Raw genomic sequence first — 22,883 nt, 5'->3', positions numbered from 1 at the left:
TACTTCCAGCAAAGTGTCATGGTGTGTCGAGACTTCTTAGTGTTGTAAAAAATATCGATTTTGATGCGCTCAAAAAAGTGCCCCTAGCACTCCCATTCACCGGCCACTGACCAAAAAATGAAATCACGGTCAATCTTAAAAGTGGCTCTTTCGTCGTAATTATGCTTTTAGATATAAGTTTGACTCGTTTACAGTAAAAAAAAAAAAACACCCCAGATTGCATTTTGGTGAAAGTTCTCCTTTAAGTACACTGCACAAATCTATACAACCCAACTTAATTTTTTTTTTTTTTAAGCCAAGTTTGAGCTGATCATCTGAGTCATAGATGCCATACTGAAAAATAAATCTGGTTCAGAATTTGAAGAATGAAACTGGGAACTGGTTTTAGTACACATAAAATGGGTTTGTTTAGCATCTGTAGTGTCTTTCTACCTGCCAAATCTTTCAAGAAAAAGCATACAATTCTGTGTTGATCTTCCCCCAAACTTCCCAGAAGCTTCAACCTTACAGTCTGGTTTGTGATTATTGGTTGCTTAAAATGTCATCTGCTGGTCTCTTCTAAGTGGTTATTGACCAAAATTAGCTGCAAAGAGATCAGTCTTGGTACTTTAAATATGGATTATTAACCATTCAAGCTGTAGATTTGAGTTGGTGAGAGCTTGTGTGTGTGTGTGTTGTCAAACAGCAGGAAGCTGTTTTCCTTGTACACAGATATGAAGATTATGACCACAGTCAATATAGGATCACAATTATAGAGGCGTACACACATGCCAGAGCTCTGTGTTTTCGGTTGAGCAGTGAATCTCTTCCCAGCATGTAATATCATATAGCAGGGTTTCTAGTTGGTGGAGTCTATACTTGGGCTGCAGCAGAATCAGGTGCCAAGCACAACACTGTCTGCTCCGTACCAGCAGGCCAAACATCTTACACACAGTGTGGTCAGCCTGGGTTTGCAGTCTAAACATTTCTCTCCGTCGATGAAGTGATTTGAAGTCGACTTTAAAGATGTAATTATGGTTGCGTAGGATTGTAGTTCATTCCTGAATAGGACTTTTATTTGATTCAAAATTTGCTGCCTTGTTAACCAAACACTGATGTAATTGATTTAAAAAGTAATGTATGATCTCATAAGACCACAGGAAATGCTCTTAAAAGTTAATACAGTCCGGTTGAAAATTACTTGAAGGAAATAAATGTGATGATGCCATCATCTTTAACCTGTGCATGGAAAAGAACCACTGATTATAAATCTTAGTGACATTTTATATTTCTCTGTCTTTGTTGCATGTTACATGTACTTAATATAGTAATAACAGTAAACTATGCATAATTAAAAGTTTGAGAAGTTACTTTACATTACATTTGTCACGATTCTGTGCTCATGGGAGTCACTTCAAAGATTTTACATACCCATAGTTATCAAGACAGTTGCGAAAGGTCAGTATTACAGTGACAACACTATATACAGTGCCTTGCAAAAATAATCATACCCCTTCATTTTTGTCATATTTTGTTTTGTTGCAGCATTATGTTAAACTGCTTTAAATTAGTTTTTTCCCCACATCAATGTACACTCCATACACCATAATAATGACAAAGCAAAAACCAGATTTGCTAATTTTACAAATTTATTAAAAATAAAACACTGAAATAAGTACATTGCATAAGTATGCAAATGTTGAAGCACCTTTACAGCCTCAAGTCTTTTTGGGTATGATGTGACAAGCTTTGCACATCTGCATTTGGCAATTATCTGCCATTCTTTGCCTCACCTTTTCACCTCTAAAGCTCTGTCAGCTTAGATGGGGGCTCGCAGACATTTTCTAGAGTCCTAGTTGTTCCAATCGTCTTCCATTATGGATAATTCTTCTGTGAACCTTCAGTGCAGCAGATTTTTTTCTGAACTCTTCCCTAGATCATTGCCTTAACACAAGTCTGTCACTGAGCTCTACAGGCAGTTATCTTGACCTCAGGACTTGGCTTTTGCTCTGATATGCATTTTCAGCTGTTAGGCGCACACCTCTCAGAAAAGGTCTTTCTAAATCATACTCATTCAAATGAATTTGCCACAGTTTAACTCCACTCGAAGTGTAGTAACATCTAGAAGCAATATGGATGCTCCTGAGCTAAATTTCGAGTGTCCCAGAAAAGGGTATGAATGCTTATGCAACGGGATCTTTTCAGTTTTTTATTTTTAATAAATTTGCACAAATGTTAAAAACCTATTTTTTGCTTTGCCATTATGGAGTAGGGAGTGTAGATTGATGTGGGACAAAAAGTAATTTAAGTAAGGGATAATCAACGGTTTGCCGTGCGTTAAAAGATTTTAAATGCACGACGTGGAGGCTAATAACCGCCCGACGCGAAGCGGAGGGTGGTTGCCTCCGCGAAGTGCATTTTAAATCCTTTAACGCACGGCAAGCCGTTGATTATCCCGCTTATTCCATGGTTATATACAAATTAAAACTAGGATTGATATTTGCAACGCAAAATTTGACTGAATGGATAAAAAAGACGGTTATTTTCGTCAGTTATGACACGCAGCTCTAGCATTCTGACCGCTTCAAATCAGACTCGGAGATTAAATAGTCCGGTAAAATCACATTTATTTGAATGAAATTTAGCATTTACTTCAGTAGATTATCGATCGACCAAGAGTGAGTGTGAAGGCAAGAGAGATGACAGTTGTGTGTGTGCGTAACGTTACCTGCCTGCATGCTGTGCGTCTCTCTCTACAAACAACAATTCATTCAAAAACAGCAGCTTTACCTCCCCGTTGCTGAGGAATATAATGTAGCGATCTAGTATCTAGGATATTTTAATAAGGATCGCAGGCAAACGCTGACAAGAAGTTTATGTATGTGCGCAGCACAATGCGATCTCCGACCTCTCTCTCTCTCTCTCTCTCTCTCTCTCTCTCTCTCTCTCTCTCTCTCTGTGCTTTTGCGTGCATCAATTAAAGCAGCGCATTAATATAGAAAGGTGATTAAACTGACTTGGAACTACCTGTGCATTAAACGGTTTTACTGCACACCTGCCAGCCAATCAGAATCCAGTATCCAGACATTCCATGGAATAAAGTAGTTTAACATAAGGCAGCAACATAACAAAATGTGAAAAAAATGAAGGGGTATGAATAATTTTGCAAGGCACTGTACAAGCAAAACACGAGGGCTTGTATCATAAAGTTTTATAACTTCATCACATTGTTTTATTTTTCATATTGCCTGTACATTATTTTGCTGGCTCCTGTAGCAGATCATACTATAAATAAATGCATAATCGCTTACTATGTTTTTCTTGTTTATTTTCGTATAACGACGTGCTTCGCAAGTGTTGCCAAGTCCACAGTTTTCCCGTGGAATTGGGCTACTTTATCACTTGCCGCAGGTTGTTTTTCAACTGTGGGTTAAAACAACCCCACCCAGGCGATATTTACTCCCCTGAACACGATTGGGCTAGTTTTGAAAAGCAATTGGGCAGACTTTGTTGTGAAAACCTGGCAACCCTGTTTGTGTTGTTCTTTTGCGAATGCCGGTCAGTTCAGCCTGCGAGCCTTCGTGCTCAATTCTGGGTTTTTTTTCTCAGATCCGTTTATTTTTGTGTGTGTGTGTGTGTGTGTAGCTTTTCGCATTTGTTTTAAATGTGGCCAATATCAAATTTCCAGTGTGAACAGTTCATGGTTCTGAACTGACCTGCATGCGCAAAAGAAAAATATGAAAAGGGTATTAGTGAAAAAGTAGCCCAATTCCGCGAAAATACTTCCTTTTTTTGCCAAGTGCAGTTAACACAGAGGATATAAAGTAAGCGATTATGCATTTTATCATATGATCTTCCCCAAAGGCCAGCGAAATTATGCGCAGGCAATATGAAAAATAAAGACAGGCATGTGACAGAAGCATGTGACCCTGTTTGTGTTCTTTTGCACATGCAGGTCAGTTCACCCTGCGAGCTTACGGTGCGTTCACACTACAGCGTCAAATTTGCGCTCAGTGCAGCTGGCAACGCTACAACGCCACTGCTTTGGGGAGTGTCTAATTTAGGGCTGAGCACACCTCTGAAAAACAATGTTCACACCCTATTTATGTTCCATTGTCTTCTTTTAACGGCGGTTCGAAAACTAAACTGTAGCATATAATGAAAACATGCAAAGTACATTTACTTTTGCTTGACTTTTTCAATAATATGTGATTTCAGCTCAGTAATCCACCAGTTTCAGAAACACGCGTCATAATCTTGCCTTGCCTACTCTTCACAGCGATTGGTTGTCGCCGGCGTTTTGCGCTCTAAATTTGCATAAAGTTGAGGAATGCCCAACCTTTTGACGCTCTCAGCCGCTCTCAACGCTTTCTCCGCAACGCTTCCAATCCCAAAATGCACCACGCGACCGTTTACGCTCAACTTCCACATGAATGAATTGAAAACGCTCGCTTCGCCCCGCTCGCTACGTGCCAGTGTGAACGCACCGTTACGGTGCGTTCACACTACAGCGTCAAATCCACGCTCAGTGCCGCTAGCAACGCTACAACGCCACTGCTTTGGGGAGTGTCTAATTTAGGGCTGAGCACACCTCTGAAAAACAATGTTCACACCCTATTTACGTTCCATTGTCTTCTTTTAACGGCGGTTCGCAAACTAAACTGTAGCGTATACTAACAACATGCAAAGTACATTTACTTTTGCGTGACTTTTTCAATAATATGTGATTTCAGCTCAGTAATCCACCAGTTTCGGAAACACGCGTCATAGTCTTTCCTTGCCAACTTCTCACACCGATTGGTTGTTGCCGGCGTTTTGCGCTCGAAATTTGCATAAAGTTGAGGAATGCCCAACCTTTTGACGCTCTCAGCTGCTCTCAATGCTTTCTCCGCGCCGCTTCCAATCCCAAAATGCACCACGCGACCGTTTACGTGCAACTTCCATATGAATGAATTGAAAACGCTCGCTTCGCCCCGCTCGCTACGTGCCAATGTGAACGCACCGTTAGTGTTCAATTCTAATTTTTTTTTTTTTTTTTTTTCGATTTTCATTTTATTTCATTTTTTTTGTATAGCTGCTCATATTTTTGTTTTAAATGTGGCCAATATCAGATTTCCAGTGTGAACAGTTCATGGTTTTGAAATGACCTGCATGCACAAAAGAAAACAGGGTTGCCAGGTTTTCACAACAAAATCCACCCATTTGTCCAAAACTAGCCCAATCGTGTTCCGGGGGGTAAATACCACAGTAGTGGGGTCACTGAAAAACAACCCACGGCAACAGTGAAAATGTAGCTCAATTCCGCGAGAATACCTTTTTTTTTTTTTTTTTTTCTTGCCAAGTGCAGTTAACACGGAAGACATAAAGTAAGCAATTATGCATTTATCATATGATCTATCCAAAAAGCAAGCAAAATTATGTGCAATCAATATGAAAAATAAAGACAGGGATGTGACAGAAGAAAGCAGAGCTTTGAAACTTTTATGATTAGAGCCTCATATTGCTTGTGTATATAGAGTTGTCACACTAATACTTATTAGTTCAGACACTTCACTGTACGTCCATTGACTACCTTTCACAAAAGATCAAAACGGATCTGAGTCACATGAGGAAAAAAAATCAGATTTGGGCCACATTTGCCTGCACTGTGAACATAGTGTAATTTTGTTACTGAGGCTACATTCACACTGCAAACGTGGCCCAATTATTTATTGTTTTTTTGCTCACGTGTGATGTGTTTTTCTCATAACAGTGTGAACAGCACAAACTGCATGGAATCTGATCTTTTCATTTCCGATTTGTGCCACTTTCATATGTGGTTCTAAATCTGATACCGGTCAGATATTTTGCAATGCGACCACAGTCTGAGCAGTCATATCGGATTTCATGTAACTTTTACATCAGCAGATCAACATTCGTGATGTTTCTATGCTCATGGGAGTCACTTCAAAGATTTTACATACCCAAAAGTTATCAAGACCGTTGTGAAAGTGTGAACGTAGCCTCAGATCAGTTTTTTTTTCATGACAATGTAAACGGCACAAACCGCATGGAATTTGATCTTTCAATTCCAATTTGTTCCACTGTACTAAATTTGATACAGGTCAGATGTTTTGCAACACAACCCCAGTGTGAACAGTCAAGTGACTTTTACGTCACCGGATCAACAGTCGTCACAATTCTGTGCTCATGGGAGTCACTTACCTAGCCAAACTTATCAAGACAGTTGTGAAAGGTGGACGTGTGATGTGTCAGAACTCATAAGTATTACAGTGACAACTCTATATACAAGCAAAACGTGACTGCTCATATCATACGTTTCAAAACTCAGATCACACTATATAAATAAACATAATCGCTTTCCCTGTGGAATTGGGCTACTTTTTCAAATGTTGTGGCAGGTTGTTTTTCAACTTCATGGGTTGAAGCGACCCCACTAGCATGATGTTTACCCCGTATAACATGGTTGAGCTAGTTTTGATAAGCATTTGTGGGGATTTTTTTCGCTGTTTGTACCCTGTTCGTATTGTTCTTTTGCATATGCAGGTCAGTTCAGAACCATGATCTGTTCACACTGGAAATCTGATCTTGGCCACGTTTAAAGCAACAATGTGAACAGCCATACAAAAAAAAATAAAAAAATTTAATCGGATCTGAGCAGAAATCGGAATTTAGCACTGAGGCTTGCAGTGTGAATGTAGCTTCAGATCTGTTTTTGTCATGATAGTGAGAACAGCACAAACCACATGGAATCTGATCTTTTCAATTCTGATTTATGCCACTTTCAAATGTGGTACTAAATCCGATAGAGGTCAGATGTTTTCCAATGTGACCACAGTGTGAACAGTCATATCGGAATTTGTGTGACTTTTGTGTCACTCTAGATCAGTGGTCTCAAACTCAATTCCTGGAGGACCACAGCTCTGCACATTTTCCCTCCAACCCTAATCAAACACACCTGATTCAGCTAATCAAGGTCTTTAGGATTACCAGAAACTCCAATCAGGTGTGAGCTGAAGCTGGTTGTAGCTAAACTCTGCAGAGCTGCGGCCCTTTGAGTTTGAGACCTCTGCTCTAGATCGACATACCAGCAAACAATAAAATCAGCACTTTTTTTTGTCTACAGTGGAGATGGAACGATGAGGAAAAACATTGATGTGTGGAAAAAATGGACAACCAGCAACAGCCTGCATCTTCACGGGTAAGACCAGTTCAGTTTGTTTGACCTATGATCAGAATAGTGTACTTTTACTATGTTTACAGTGTGCTATTTGAGTGCATGTAATATCTGGATTTGCCAACATCCATTATATTGCTTTGTGGAATATCCTAATGTACTCCACTTGATTTTCTATATCCATTGTGAGATGCAACTGAAGTAATATCTGTAATTTAAAAATTAATAAGCAACTGTATCTTTTTGAATATGTCGTTAAAGTGGTTTATTCCCTTGATAGCGAAGCTGCATTTTTAGCATCATTACTCCAGTCTTTAGGGTCACATGATCTTTCAGAAATCAAATATGCTGGTTTGATGCTCAAGAAGCATTTCTTACTATAGTTTCTTCATGAAGTGTCATCAGTCGGTCATATTGGCGGCACTAAACGTAAATATTGCCACTGAACTGGACAAAACTTGCATATTTTGCTGCTTATTGCTGCTGAAAATGATCAATTATTGTCATGTTTTGGGCTGTACTAATCGGTCAAACTAGGAAAAATATTTGGAGTACTATAGACTGCCAAAAGTTATAACAAATCAAGGAGAAGAGTGCAAAAACTGTGTTTGAGGAACAAAAGGTGTTTGTGGTTGGCCAAACTGAACTAGGATTTCCAGGGCAAGAATCTTGACAACATTCATGTTTGTTCTTATTTCAGGTCAGGTAGGTGAAATATTAGGCTAATATTAATAAGTAATACTTCTTGTACGCATCTTTACCACCTATTAACTTTAGTTTGTGAAAATATTGCGCCCTTTTCTGCTTACAAAATCATTCTCATTCTTTTCGTGGTTTAGACCGCATAAATTAGCAGAAAAACTTAATCAGTTGTACATCTGTGCAATCCATGCTGTTGTTTACATCTGAGCATTGCCATTATGGCCGCACGTCTGGGTAACGGACCAAATCGTGATGTGCAAACCCTCTATCAATGACTTTCTTGCTGAATAAAAATGTATTAATTACACACACACACATTATTTTATTAGATCAATTAATACAGAGTGTTTTATACTACAGAATATACTGTTCAGTTAACAGTACTCCATTTAGAACGCATCCTACTGTCTTCATGTTCTCAGATAAACCCACAAATCTTGATTCATGATGATCATTGTGTCTGAAGCTTAAGCACTTTGGCAGCAGCAGTGAATTAGCGGCGATGTGTTTGCTGGAGGAGTGTTTTCTGTACCTCGTTACTGAAACGAGATGTTGCATCTAATGAGCAGTTGTATTCTGTGTGTTGCACTGTCAGCATTGGTCTGCCTGTGGGTGTGGATCTCCGTTCTCAGGTTGCTGTGGTTGCAGAACCAGAGCTGTGTGTGTGTGTGTGTGTGTGTCTTTTCAATTTCTCATTGTCTGTCAGGCTACAGATCAGGATCGCAGTGCGAGGTGTGGAGCAGCTGGCAGTAGGGGGCAGGATGGTGTACTCCACTTGCTCTCTGAACCCCATCGAGGATGAAGCCGTCATCGCTGCCCTGCTGGAGAAGAGTGAAGGTATGTCTGTCCTCTAACTTTTGGCTCATAAAAAAAAAAACATTTCTGCCCCATTTCATTCAAAGATCAAGAGAAAAATATATGTTGCATAAGGAAAATCATACTATTTTATGGTTATATTTATTATTATTATTATTTTTTTCCATGAGAGTTCACCCTAGTTCTTATCACCATAATATAGCTAGATGCTAGGCTTTTTTTCCTCTCTCATAACTGACATTTCTGCAATAGTCATTTTAAATGTGAATATATAAAACAGTTTTATTAACATGCTATTATGCATATGTGACTTGTGCTTGCAAAATGAGACAAAATGAGTACATTTTTTTTAAAAATGTATTTTTATTTTCCATTAAAATGCCTCCAAAATGAATTGTTGGAATCAGACAAAAAATGACAGAGCTACAGCCGTTTGAAGGCGATAGTCAGTAGAGATGAATTGGAGAAAAATTGAGTTAAAGTTTTCTAAAGATTCCAAAGCAAAATCCCCAAAACGTTGCATATTTTCTTCCAGTTCTTTTCTTTATAATAATTTCTATATTATTTATCACATTAAAGCTATTTTTATTTTATCTTTATTAAAATTCCGACTCATTCTGCCAGCACACATCACATTTAGTAATTTTGTAATTTAATTAAAAAGTATTATTTACTTATTTTTAATTCAATATTAAAATGAAAACAAATATAAAATTAATTTACAAATATTTAAGTATTAGTCATTTTGTTGTGTTCATCATTAAAAATGAATAAAAATAGCTATAAAGTTTTAATGTATTTTATTTAAGCAATAAGGTACGAGATTTATTCACGATACAGCACGGCCTCAAGTACCTTATTGCTTTTATAAAATGGTTACCACACAATAAAAATATTAATATCATATATATATATATATATATATATATATATATTAGGTTGTACGTTTTTTTTAGAAAGTAAAATCATTAACTGCCTTCCGCTGTAAAAAGTAGTCCCTAACTGCTAAAGCTTTGTTTACGTTGCTAAGGGTGGTTGCTAAGGAGGTTCAATGATACACAGAACGTTGAGTGAAGCGGTCGTAGCCGTGCTGTATCGTGAATAAAACACAGCTGCTGACCAATCAGAATTGAGGAATGGAACTAACCGGTTTATAATTAGTTTTATTTAATGTAGTACTTCAAGTTAATCATTTAGCTAACCATTTAGTTCATTTTTTTTTTTTTTTTCAAGAGATTTACCCTTACATAAGTTTGAACCCTTTGATTTGTGTTACGTGTCTCTTTATTAATATAAAGTTTAAAACCCGTGGGAAATGCAGTTTTTCAAACAAACTTTTAAGCATTAAGCTGGATGTATTTGTCTTGTCATTTCTCCTTCATCTTCTGCTTTTTCTCACTCTCCTGTGGTTGTTTCTTCATTTTTGTGTTTTTTTCTCAGGTGCTTTAGAGTTAGCAGATGCTTCTGCAGATCTCCCAGGACTCAAATATATGCCTGGAATTACATCTTGGAAGGTAATGAAGCGTTAGCTTCCACTCTGTGACTTCAGTTTCTACCCATACGGTTTCTGCTTATGAATTTTGAGTTTGCCCTGGTTTATGCACAGTCATTTCCCTTCATTAACTACAGCAAGAGCATTATAGTTAACAGAAGTCCTCTCTGGAAGATATAGTGGTAACATTATTAAAATAATACGCCTTCACTCGTGATAGTCCCCTTAACCAGATCGAAAGTAATCAGATCTTGTACTCTGGTTTCCTGTTGTAAAATTCAGACAGTAATACAGAGTAATCATGACATGCGGTTGGTAACTTGTGGCCAATTAGCAATTTAAAGGGATAGTTCACCCAAAACTGGAAATTCTGTCATTACCTTTGTTCATCTTCAGAACACAAATTAAGGTATTTTTGATGAAATCCAAGAGCTTTCTGACCCTGCATAGACGGCAACACAGACACGTTCAAGGCCCAGAAAGGTAGTAAGAACATTTTTAAAATGGTCCATGAGACATCGGTGGTTCTCATGGCTTCATAACATTATAGTTGAACCACTGACGTCACATGGACTATTTCAAAAAAAGTTCTTACTACCTTTCTGGGCCTTGAACGTGTCAGTCGTGTTGCTGTCTGTGCAGAGTCAGAAAGCTCTCGGATTTCATAAAAAAAAATCTTAATTTGTGTACCGAAGAGGAACAAAGGTCTTACAGGTTTTTAAAGGTCTTTACAGAATTTTCATTTTTGAGTGAACTATCCCTTTAATGCATCCTTACTAAATACAAGTATTAATTTACTTCCAAAAAGTCTCTAATCTAGCTTTCTGCTCTTGTAATTGAAGGTAATGACCAAAGAGGGTCAGTGGTATTCTGACTGGTCAGAGGTGCCAACGAGTCGACACACACAGATCAGACCCACCATGTTTCCACCAACAGACCCAGAGAAGCTGGCCAAAATGAATCTGGGGAGATGGTGAGTTAGTTTGGATCATATGTGACCCTGCACCACAAAACTTAAAGTAGCACAGGTATATTGTAGCAATAGCCAAAATATTTATGGCTAAAATATTTTTTCTTTTATGACACAAATCATTAGGATGTTAAGTAAAGATCATGTTTCATGAAGATATCTGCCGTAAATATATGTAACTTAATTTTTGATTGGTAATATGCGTTGCTAAGAACTTAATTTCGACAACTTTAAAGGCGATTTTCTCAGTTCTGAGATTTTTTTTGCAACCTCAGATTCCAGATTTTCAAATAGTTGTATATCGGCCAAATATTGTTCTATCCTACAACCCTTACATCAATGGAAAGCTCACATTTATGTATAAATCATAACTTCTAAAAATGTACCCTTATGACTAGTGTTGGGTATCGAGAACGGTTCCAAATTTCCAATAACTGGGTAATCGGTAAGCCACATGCATTTCGATTCCACTTAATGATTCCCATGTTTGTATTTCAATGTGAGTTTTAAGCTATTTAAGTGCAGGAAGGAAAAGGTGTGAACTTGCGCACACATCTGAAGTGCGAGCACAGAGAATAGCGGGTTTCTGACCTGTGTCCATTCTCGAACAGTTCTGTGCATTTCCACTGCAGAAAAGTTTGTTCTGTCCCACATCTGACTTCTCTTTCATGTTTATTGACCCTTATGCACAAAATGCGTCAGCATATCCTCATAAACACAGCATTTTTTTGTCTTGAGTGAACATTAATGGGTGAGGAAAAAAAAATGCATGTGTAACAGTAAAGAGACAGCCATCTAATAAACGTGCATTTATTTTAATCAAAGAACAAAAGAAAATTATTCACTGACTGAATATCTCATATAAATTTATTTCAAATTATATTTCATTTATTTCATTTATGAACAGAAAACTACGCAGTGTTTTTAAACTTTTGATTTCAATTTCTGTACTTGACATTTGTTTGGTTTTATTTATGCTATTGCTAGTTGATTTTTGTTCCTATTTTATTACTTTTCTTTAAATTAGTAGTTCACTTTCAGAACAAAAAATTACAGATAATGTACTCACCCCCTTGTCATCCAAGATGTTCATGTCTTTCTTTGTTCAGTCGTAAGGAAATGATGTTTTTTGAGGAAAACATTTCAGGATTTCTCTCCATATAATGGACTTCTATGGTGCCCGAGTTTGAACTTTCAAAATGCAGTTTAAATGCAGCTTCAAAGGGCTCTAAATAAAACTTTTACAATTTATGTACTTTTTAATCTCTACACAGAGTACACACAGAGCTAGACGAGATGAGTATTTGAGGTTAAAAATATGTCAATTGTAACTTTTTTTTTTTTTTTTTCTTTTTGTAGAAAATAACCAATCGTTTTGCTAGATATAAGACCCTTCTTTCCTTGGCTGTGATTGTTTGCTGTAAGGCATTTGAAGCTGCATTTTGAAAGTTCAAATTCAGGGACACCATAGAAGTCCATTATATGGAGAGAAATCCTGAAATGTTTTCCTCAAAAAACATAATTTCTTCACGACTGAAGAAAGAAAGACATGAACATCTTGGATGACAAGGGGGTGAGTACATTATCTGTAAATTTTTGTTTTGAAAGTGAACCACTCCTTTAACAATTTAATGTTTGAAATTTATTAGTGGTGGGCCGTTATCGGCGTTAACGTGCTGCGTTAACGTGAGACTCTTATCGGGCGATAAAAAAATATCGCCGTTAATCTATTCTCAAAGTTGGGTTGAGAGCTGGGTCTAAACTACGTAAGCTATGATGACTTTCACCTTGATATTTTAGCGCGGATGTATACCTAGCTGAATTGCACTGTAGGGGGCGAGAACGAGTCTCCAACTTCTGTGAAATTACCACATCAAATGAGACGTGCTGACATTGATGCAGCTATGAAGCCGCTTCAGGGCAGGTGCGTTGCTAGACCCTGTTTACTGGGGCACGTGAGTTATCATTTACTTTGATAATCCCGAAATAAAGACATTAAACTATATGCAACAACTGAATTGACGCTTCTAAAAGCAACGCAGTTTAATCGAAGACTATGCACGCAGATATCCATGCCCGTGCGCGTCTGTGTATTTACCGGCAACGCGCACGTCGTGCAGCCTTTTGCGCAGAAGTACTTGGTTGCACAAGTTTGTATAGGTAATTATGTTGTAAATGCAATTGTCAAGCAGTTTGTGATGCATTTTGGCAGGGGCGCCGCTAAGGGGGGGGGAAGTTAGGACAATTCTAAGGGCCCACGCACTTTAGGGGCCCCCAGAGATCTGCTTTGGTGTGGTAGAGGGGGCCCAACCTCACATTTTGTCATAGGGCCCAAAATTGCGAGCGGCGCCCCTGCATTTTGGAAACAGGAGATGAGCGCCTGATCTAATACGCCACCTGGCCCGTTCTCGAAGACTTACTTTTAGTCATTATTTGGGTAGCACACATATTCTGAATGCCTTCAGCAGAGTTCAAATTAGCCAAAAAAAATTAATCTATGCCCACCCCTAAAATTTATATTAGTCTAGTTGTTTTTTTCTGTGGTATTTTTTGCTAAAACCATAGGCAAAACACGGAATAAACATGTTTGACATCTAAATGTTTGACTCAAAACTTTTTAATGGATTTTTTTTTTTTTTTACTTATTGGAATTTGAATTTGGAATCGATAAAATTCAAATGATACCCAACCCTACCTATTACTGGTTTTGTAGTCCAGGGTCACATATATCCACCTATTTGCTTGTATGGCTCTGGTGTGTTGTATCAAAACTCACCACCAGATGGTAGTATACAACCACAGTAAAAGTGGGGCAGCACTAGCATTGAGTAAACTCTCACTGGATGTTTGAACCCAATTTACACAGATTTTTCTGTAGTAGTTACAGTATATCTGACTTGTGTTTTCAGTGTAAGAATATTGCCCCACCACCAGAACACGGGTGGCTTTTTTGTGGCTGTGTTGGTGAAGACGGCCCCCATGCCATGGAATCGCCGTTACCCAAAGGTATTAGAAATATAAGATATATGCAAACCGAGCAATGAAGTTGTATGAGAGTACATTTAAGGTATATTTTTGACGTTTTCTTGGATGAATCCACCATATTTGACAAGCTAGTATATGTACCCTTGTCCCTGTTTTCTTTGTCTATAGCTTCGTAATAAGGATGTGAACTCCTCCAGTGAGGCGGCTCCTTCTGAGGAGGTGCAGATGGAGGAGTCTCCCGCTGACATCCCACCAGCAGACAGCTCGTCCGCTGACGCCCCTGTGGAAGCTGTGGAGGGTGAGACCCCTGCAGAGGGAAACCCGTCTGTGCCAGACACCCCTGCGCCTTCAGAGGTCAAAAAAGACAATGTGTGTGGGTGAGTATCTTCAGCCAGGTGTGTGTGGGTGCAGTAGTCGTCCTATTGTTCTCTCTGCTGATTGTTCCTTCTTTCTTTTGTTCTCTCTGTGCTGTTTGTTTTGGGATGCGCCAATGAAGACATTTTGGCTGATGATGATAAATGAATGATAAAGCCCAGAAGTCATAACAGTTTTAATAACCAGTATTATAAATCAGTAGATTTATTATTTGTTATATCTTCATGTTATATACATTTAATAAAACTTAGTGAAATAATAATAATGGTAACACTTTACAATAAGGTTCATTAGTTAAACATTAGTTAATGTATTAACTAACATGAACTAACCATGAGCAATACATTTGTTACTGTATTTACTAATCTTCATTAACATTAGTTAACGAAAATACAGTTGTTCATTGTTTGTTCATGTTAGTTCACACTGCATTAACTAATGTTAACAAAATTTTAATAATGTATTAGTAAATGTTGAAATTAACATTAACACAGATTAATAAATGCTGTATAAGTCCAGTTCATTATTAGTTCATGTTAACTAATGTGGTTAACTAATGTTAACTAATGAACCTTATTGTAAAGTGTTACCATAATAATAATAATAATAATAATAAATATTAAAATATATCAATACAGTAAGAAAATCAGTAGCATTTTTAGGGTGCCCATGATCATGGTAGGATGATCACATCTATGGCTCCCTTAAGCCAAAAACAAGGCCAACACAGATGAGAGAGTATGGTTAAACCATTTTAAACACAGTCCTATTAAAGTTTAATGTGAAATAATAATAATAATAATATATTACAAAATAATAATTTTTTTATTTTTTATTATTGTTGTTGAGTAATACAAAAACTAAGCAATGTATATGATGTAGTAATAGTAATAACATCTATCAATATATCTTTAAATGTTTTATTTTTATATTATATAACACATTGATTATTCTAATAGTGATGTTGTTTTATTGCTCAATAATAATAATAATAATAACAGTTAAAGATATTGGTTGTTGTCATATAACAATTTTTTTATTATTATTATATAACAACTATGATGTATTTTATTACTCAATATAATAACAATTAAAAATATTTATTATTATTTAACTTTTATATATCAGTCATATTATATATCACATTATATATCATTAATATTATCATAGTCATTTTGTTTATTTCAATAATAAAGTTGTTTGTTTAATAATAATAATAATAATAATAATAATAATAATAAATGAAAGATGTATATTGTTTATTGTTATATAACACTGATTATCATAGTTATTGTTATAACTTAATAATAATAAGACATAGTAATTGTATTATATAACACATGATTATCAGTTTTGTTTTATTACATAATAATAATAATAATAATATCAATGAAAGATATTGATTACCATTATATAATTTTAATATAAGTCATTTAGTTTTATTACTCAATAATATAGTTTATTTATATTATAATAATATAATAAAAATAAAAAAGAATCATTGTAGTAATAATAATAATAATAATAATAATAATAATAATTATTATTATTATTATTATTTTATTAGTAGTATATAACATGCATTGATTATCAGTTATTTTGTTTTATTACCTAATAATAATAATCATATTAATAACAACAGTTAAAGATATTTATTACTATTATTAACTTAATTTATTACTTGATAATAATAAATTATTATTACTCAATAATAATAATAATAATAGTTATGGTTGTTTATGTAATAATAGTCAAAGAGAGATATTTAAAAAAAATATTAATAATATAACATTGGTTATAGTTATTTTATTACTCAATAATATAGTTATGTTTGCGTAAAAAAAATATATTGATTGCTTTATAATTATAATATATTTATAACAATAATAGTAGTAATAATATTATTATTATATAATTGATTATTGTAAGTTATTTTTTATTCCAATAATAGTTATAATAATTTATAGCTATATTTTGATAATAGTAGTGTTTACAATTAGTTGTTGTTGTTGTTGTTAGTAGTAATTAAACAGTTATGTTTATTTTTTTTTTTTGTAATGATTACCAATAGTAGTGTTAGTAATAATTCTATTTAAAAGCTTTGTAGTATTATTATTATTATTATTATTATTATTATTATTATTATTATTATATATATTTTTTTTTTTTTTACTGACTGTTAAATGTTAGACATGGGAACGATTAAATTCGGTGCAGAATAACATTTCTATCTCAAAGCTACATGAGTTTTTCCTTAAATGGCTCCTTACTGTGAAAATATCAGCAGTGTACTTAAAGGGATAGTTCACCCAAAAATGAAAATTTGATGTTTATCTGCTTACCCCCAATGCATCCAAGATGTAGGTGACTTTGTTTCCTCATAAAAACACAAACGAAGATTTTTAACGAAAACCGGTGCAGTCTGCCAGCCTTATCATTGACCTGGATGGGCACCAGACCTTTAAAAGTAAACAAAAACATGCACAGACAAATCCAAATTACACCCTGCGGCTCGTGATGATACATTGATGTCTTAAGACACGAAACGATCGGTTTTTGTGAGAAACTGAACAGTATTTATATCATTTTTTACCTTTGATACACAGCCACGTCCATCTGTCATGTGCACGAGTTTGGCATCAGTCACGTCAAATGAGCACGTGCTCTAGCGTAGAATACGCAAACGCCGGAAGCGATCTGTCGCATGTATACGACACTCATTGTTTACACAGTGCACAGAGATTGTGTGTGTATAGCGGCTATTCAAAATGGTAATTACTTGCGCGTATCCTGATTGTTTAAACCGATTTAAAGCTAAAAGATTACGTTAGTTTGCGCAAACTCATCCGGGACTTTTCACTGATTTCCCCTTACGGCGTTTGCGTATTCTACGCCAGAACGCGTGCTAATGTGACGTGACCATGGACGTGACTGATGCACATGACAGATGGACGTGGCTGTGTATCTAAGGTAAAAAATGATATAAATACTGTTCAGTTTCTCACAAAAACCGATCGTTTCGTGTCTTAGGACATCAATGTATCATCACAAGCCATAGGGTGTAATTTGGATTTGTCTGTGCATGTTTTTGTTTACTTTTAAAGGTCTGGTGCCCATCCACTACCATGATAAGGCTGGCAGACTGCACCGGTTTTCGTTAAAAATCTTCGTTTGTGTTTTTCTGAGGAAACAAAGTAACCTACATCTTGGATGCATTGGGGGTAAGCAGATAAACATCAAATTTTCATTTTTGGGTGAACTATCCCTTTAAGAAAAGCTTGTCATTTGCATTGAGCCGCAACGTATTGAACATGATCATACTTGTGTGATTGCGTAACGACAGTTTGAAAATGTATTCTTGCATAATCTGCTGTTTCAAATCCTAGTTAGGCATAAAAGTAGACGTGCAACTGTGCAGTGTTCTTTAAGTATTCAGTAAGACACAATTTCATTCCAAACTCATTGGCTTTCAGGCGTTACTCATGCTACCGTTTTCAATGCCCCCTGCTGGACAGTGTCTAGCATTGCACATTTTCTTCAGTTCCTGTGCCCCACATTGACATGAAGTGCTCTGTCTGTTCCAGCCCCCCTCCTCCAAAGAAGATGAAACTCTTTGGCTTCAAAGAGGATCCTTTTGTGTTCCTGACAGAGGATGACCCCATCTTCCCTCCCATCCAGTGAGTGCCTCTTCTCTCCATTTACAAAGCTCAATACAAATACTGTTTTTACAAGCGCCCTCATATCTTGCTTGTCTGCTTTGTTTTAGCAGTATTTGTCTGGTCCAATGTGTGTTTGTCATATTTGAATATATACGCTCTGAGTAGGCTGAAGTCTTTGTGTATAAAAATGAGTATTTATCTATACATCCTATGTGACCAATCAGATGAATGGATGATATGATCATTATCGTTCAGCCACTGTGACTCCGTCTTTTGTTGGTGATGAATGTTATTTATTTTCTCACACAGATGCACAGTGCCACAGCGCTGGCAACCCGCCATTTTGACTTGTTGGAGACAACGCCTCTGCTCCATATGTCGCCGCGTGTTCAGCGCTGTGCGCATATGTGCGTTTTTTTCCTTCTGTCTAACCGTCGTTTATTTTACCCTCTGATATTTCTTTGTTTGCCGCAGAGCTTTCTACAACCTGTCTCCAGATTTCCCCAAGCTTAACGTACTGACTCGAACCCACGAAGGAAAGAAGAGGCACCTGTATATGGTGTCCAAAGAGCTCCGCAATGTTCTGCTCAACAACAGCGAAAGAATGAAGGCAAGATCACGTACTAACACACACACTCTGATGGCCCTTCATCAGTGCTAGCAGTGATTGAGGATGGCGTACAGGCAGATGGGGACAGCAGCCTCGCTATGATCTCATCTCTATCTGAGCTCTAGTGCCTTCACATTCATCAAGTATGAAACAACCATCTGCTGCTAATGTAAACAGACATCACTGGAGTTGCGTTACAACAAAGAAGCACACTGTAAACACTTACACACCCCGTCCTTTGTTGTATTATTTGTGTTTTGAGCAGTTAACATCCTGTAGTGTTATTTGGCCACTGATGCAGGACAGGGATGGAAATTTACTTTTTTGTCCACCGGCCAGTGTGTCTGGTGGATTTCAAAATCTACCAGCCACTAAATGTTTTTACCAGCCACTTTATGTTTTTAACTGACAATGTGTAGCTGCATGTGAAAATTAATACTACAAGATCTACTATATTTGAGCAGTTTATTTAATCTCAAGTCTCAATAAAATACTGACATTTTCATCAAATTTTTCTATCATGATACAGAGCTATCTTCACAACTACACAACTTATAGCCCACATACTATACAAGCCTAGATATTTTATGTAGCCTAATTTGCGCGCATTGGGGAGTCGCTCTCTAAACGCAGGGTATTAAAGTTGCTTTTGAATGTGCGTGCGCGTTTTACTTTTGGTTTAGTTTTTACTATAGCGCGAAACTCTCGGCGGCGTAGAGCATGCATTCTAAAATACAAGAGATTACTTAACAAAACCATTTGGGTGGACACCAACGGGATTTTGAAAAGCGTGTCCCCAGTGAAAATTACGCCCCTGTGTGAGTGGAACTCTGCCGCCGAGTTATCATCTGATGTGAATGAATGCCGCGTTGTACAGTACATTGAGAAAGACGCGCCATGAATTGCATCTGACAGAATGTGCGCTGTAGCACGAAATACAATATATTTCTTCAAAAGCAGATTGTAAAGATATTTTAACAGACCTCTTAACGCCTGTGATGCATCGCCACATTTTTTTGAAGGTGTGCCTTTGCTAAAAGTGTCCGCCGTCGTCGTCTTCTGCTTCGTGAATTTTAACGGCAGTTCGCAACCAACGTTAAGGTGCATTACCGCCTCACGCCGTCCGGTTGAAATATGTTATTTTTATTTACCCGCCACGGTGGCCGGTGGGTGAAGCGAGTTTACCCGCTACAACACAAAGTCACCCGCATTTGGCTGGTGGCGGGTGCTAATTTCCATCCCTGATGCAGAACTATTATAACTTTTCGTTTTTGTTTTTGTATGATTGGTTCTTTTTCATAGCTGCATCCATGTTAACACGTCTCATTTGATGTGGTAATTTCACAGTAGGCATACACACAGGTTCGAAGACTCGTTCTCGCCCCCTACAGTGCAATTTGGCTAGATATACATCCACGCTAAACTATCAAGGTGAAAGTCATCATAGCTTGCGTAGTGTAGACCCAGCTCCCAACCCAACTTTGAGAATAGATTAACGGCGATATTTTTTTTTTATCGCCCGATAACTGTGCGTTCACACCGCCGCCGGCGAGAGCGTCAAAGTGGCCGGAAGTCATTCATTTACAATGTGAGCCGGCGGCGAGAGCGGCGCGACGCGTTTTGGGCGGTGTGGGCGTCGGGGAGAGTTGAAGTCAGGTCAACTTTATGGTAATGAGCTATGACGCGGCTCGGCAGCAACCAATCGGAATGTAGAAGTTCACCGCTGAGAGGTTTCCAAAGAACGCAGTCCTGTAAACTTGGTTCCGGCCACATTAGTTCCCAAGGAAAATGGAGAAGTTAATTATTGCTGTGGCGGGTTTCCCCATAATCTACGACGTGTCCCTGTTAAGTTTGCACTTAACCATAAACACAAAACCCATACTATACAAATGGCTTTTAATTGTTTTATTTCGTTAGCAAACATGTAACTACAATTAAATTCAATGTCTTATTTTCATGTTTAAAATATTTAATGAGGTTAACTAACTTGCACCCTACTTGTTGTCAGTCTGCACAAGATCGAAATGCTTGTTTGCTTTGCGGCCGCTTTAAATACAAGACCAAGCGTTCGATCGTCAGAGCGTCAAGGAATCTTTCAACAGCGTTGCTTGCAGGGCGGCCAGAGCGAATTTTGGCGCTCTCGCCGGCGGCGGTGGGAACGCACAGTAAGAGTCTCACGTTAACGCAGCACGTTAACAGCCCACCACTAATACATATATTGTTACAGTAAATATATATACATAACTACTGCTGTTAATAACAATTGTAATTATAATACTAATTTATAAGTGATAGTTGTTGTTGTTGTTTGTTGTTATTATTATTATATTATTATTATTATTATTATTATATATCTATATTATATTTAGATATTGTATTATTATATGGGAAGGATTAATAGTAGTAATATATTAGTAGTAAAATGATGATAAATACAATATTACTACTAATATAATAACTACAACGACTTTATTATTTTACAGTAATTATTATTATACTGTGTGTATATACAAAAATATATAATTACTACTGCTGATAATAATAGTAATTGTAATGATATAATTTTTATTTAATAAATTGTTGTCATTATTATTATATGTGTTATTGTATATATTATATATGCCATTATAATTATAATGCAATTGGATAAAATTACAGGTTAATAACAAGGTTCCATTTGTTAGCATTAGTTAAAATACAAGTGTATTTATCAACTAATGTTAACAAAGATGACCAAATAATTAACATTAACTACTAATGAACAACATTTTTTTTTAATGCATTACCTTACTTTAACTTGTGAGATCTTATTATAAAGCGTTACAAAATATTAAAACATAATCATTAAGTAGCAAAATGTTTTTTTTGTTTGTTTTGTTTTTTTTCCCTTCATTTCTACGTTCTTTCTGCAGGTTATAAACACAGGCGTGAAGGTCTGGTCCAGAAATACTGATGGAGAACAGTTTGGTTGTGCTTTCAGACTGGCTCAGGAGGTGGGTTTGTTTTAAAAAACGTAGTTTGGTGTAAATGTTTTTATAGTAGTAGTTTTAAATCATTTGTGTAAATGCATATAAACAAAATTCTGAAAAAGTTGAGATCTAAATGAATACTGCACACTCACTTCTAGAATAAAGATAGTGTTGTCTAGACATGTTTTCATCATTTAAAAATCATTGATTTTAAAAGATCCTTCTCAAGTAGAAAAGCAGCACTCTAATCCCAAAGATACTTCTGCAAGATATAATAAGTAGAGTTCACATGCAATTTTAACCAAAAAGGCTTTAGAAATTAAGTTGTACCACAGTAATCAGTCTATAATTAAAGCAACACTCAGATATCTCAGTTGTCTCATGTTTTTTTTTTTGCTCAAAAACTAGGTCCAGTGGTCTATAGGGAAACAAGTTAATCTCAATATGCCGTTAATAACCTCAGTTTGGCTTCTTGTCTGCTCTAGAGGGAACTTCCATTACCATTTTCCACTACAGTTTATTGATTTTTAACTAGAGGAAGATCTGTTCTGTATATTTTGTGTATGTGTGTTTATTCTTCCCATTAGATGAAGAAATAGATTAAAACATGTCTGCTGCTTTCCAAGGCTTAATGAATGGCAAAGGGGAATGCATTTTTGCACTAGACTTAATCCTCCCAGCAGAAAATGTATGCTTTTGTTTTCTGTGATAGAGAAGATTTTAGAGTTCTTGACTCTATGCTGATGTCTTTCTCCAGGGTATTTACACGCTGTGCCCCTACATCAGAGCCCGAATCATCAACATCAGCGTTGAGGATGTGAAGGTGCTCCTTACGCAAGAGAACCCGTTCCTCAGCAAGCTTGGAGATGAAGCTCACAGTCAGGCAAAGAAACTTGGTCAGTGCCATTCAGAGTCCTGCTGATGCTATGTGCTTTTAGCCTATGAAATCTTTACATGTTGAAATGTATGGGTGGATTTTGCAGTTTTGAATGGTAAAAAGTTAAGTAAACTGAATTTTAAAAAATACCATAAGTGCTGCATCTCTGCATATTGTTTTGATTGTAGGTTTATTATAACATTCAAATGGGAATGTAGTGTGTGCTATTTCATCAGATGTGTAAGGTAAATTGTTTATAAACCTAGTCAAAC

General features: G+C 36.6%; 1 protein-coding gene across 1 annotated transcript in view; it reads left to right on the top strand.

The window, feature by feature from the left end:
* nsun2 (NOP2/Sun RNA methyltransferase 2) overlaps nt 1–22,883 on the top strand; it is a 44,488-nt gene that overhangs the window by 13,171 nt on the left and 8,434 nt on the right. The window contains exons 8-17 of the mRNA XM_073821670.1: nt 7,106–7,180; nt 8,565–8,695; nt 10,115–10,188; nt 11,009–11,139; nt 14,046–14,142; nt 14,290–14,498; nt 18,081–18,173; nt 18,630–18,765; nt 21,678–21,758; nt 22,492–22,630. Of these exons, the coding sequence (XP_073677771.1) occupies nt 7,106–7,180; nt 8,565–8,695; nt 10,115–10,188; nt 11,009–11,139; nt 14,046–14,142; nt 14,290–14,498; nt 18,081–18,173; nt 18,630–18,765; nt 21,678–21,758; nt 22,492–22,630 (1,166 nt within the window). The remainder of the gene's footprint in view (nt 1–7,105; nt 7,181–8,564; nt 8,696–10,114; nt 10,189–11,008; nt 11,140–14,045; nt 14,143–14,289; nt 14,499–18,080; nt 18,174–18,629; nt 18,766–21,677; nt 21,759–22,491; nt 22,631–22,883) is intronic.

Source organism: Garra rufa, chromosome 17 (assembly GCF_049309525.1).
Source record: "Garra rufa chromosome 17, GarRuf1.0, whole genome shotgun sequence".
NCBI lineage: Eukaryota > Metazoa > Chordata > Actinopteri > Cypriniformes > Cyprinidae > Garra > Garra rufa.
Note: the sequence above shows the minus strand (reverse complement) of the source record. Positions and strands in the feature narration are given on the sequence as shown.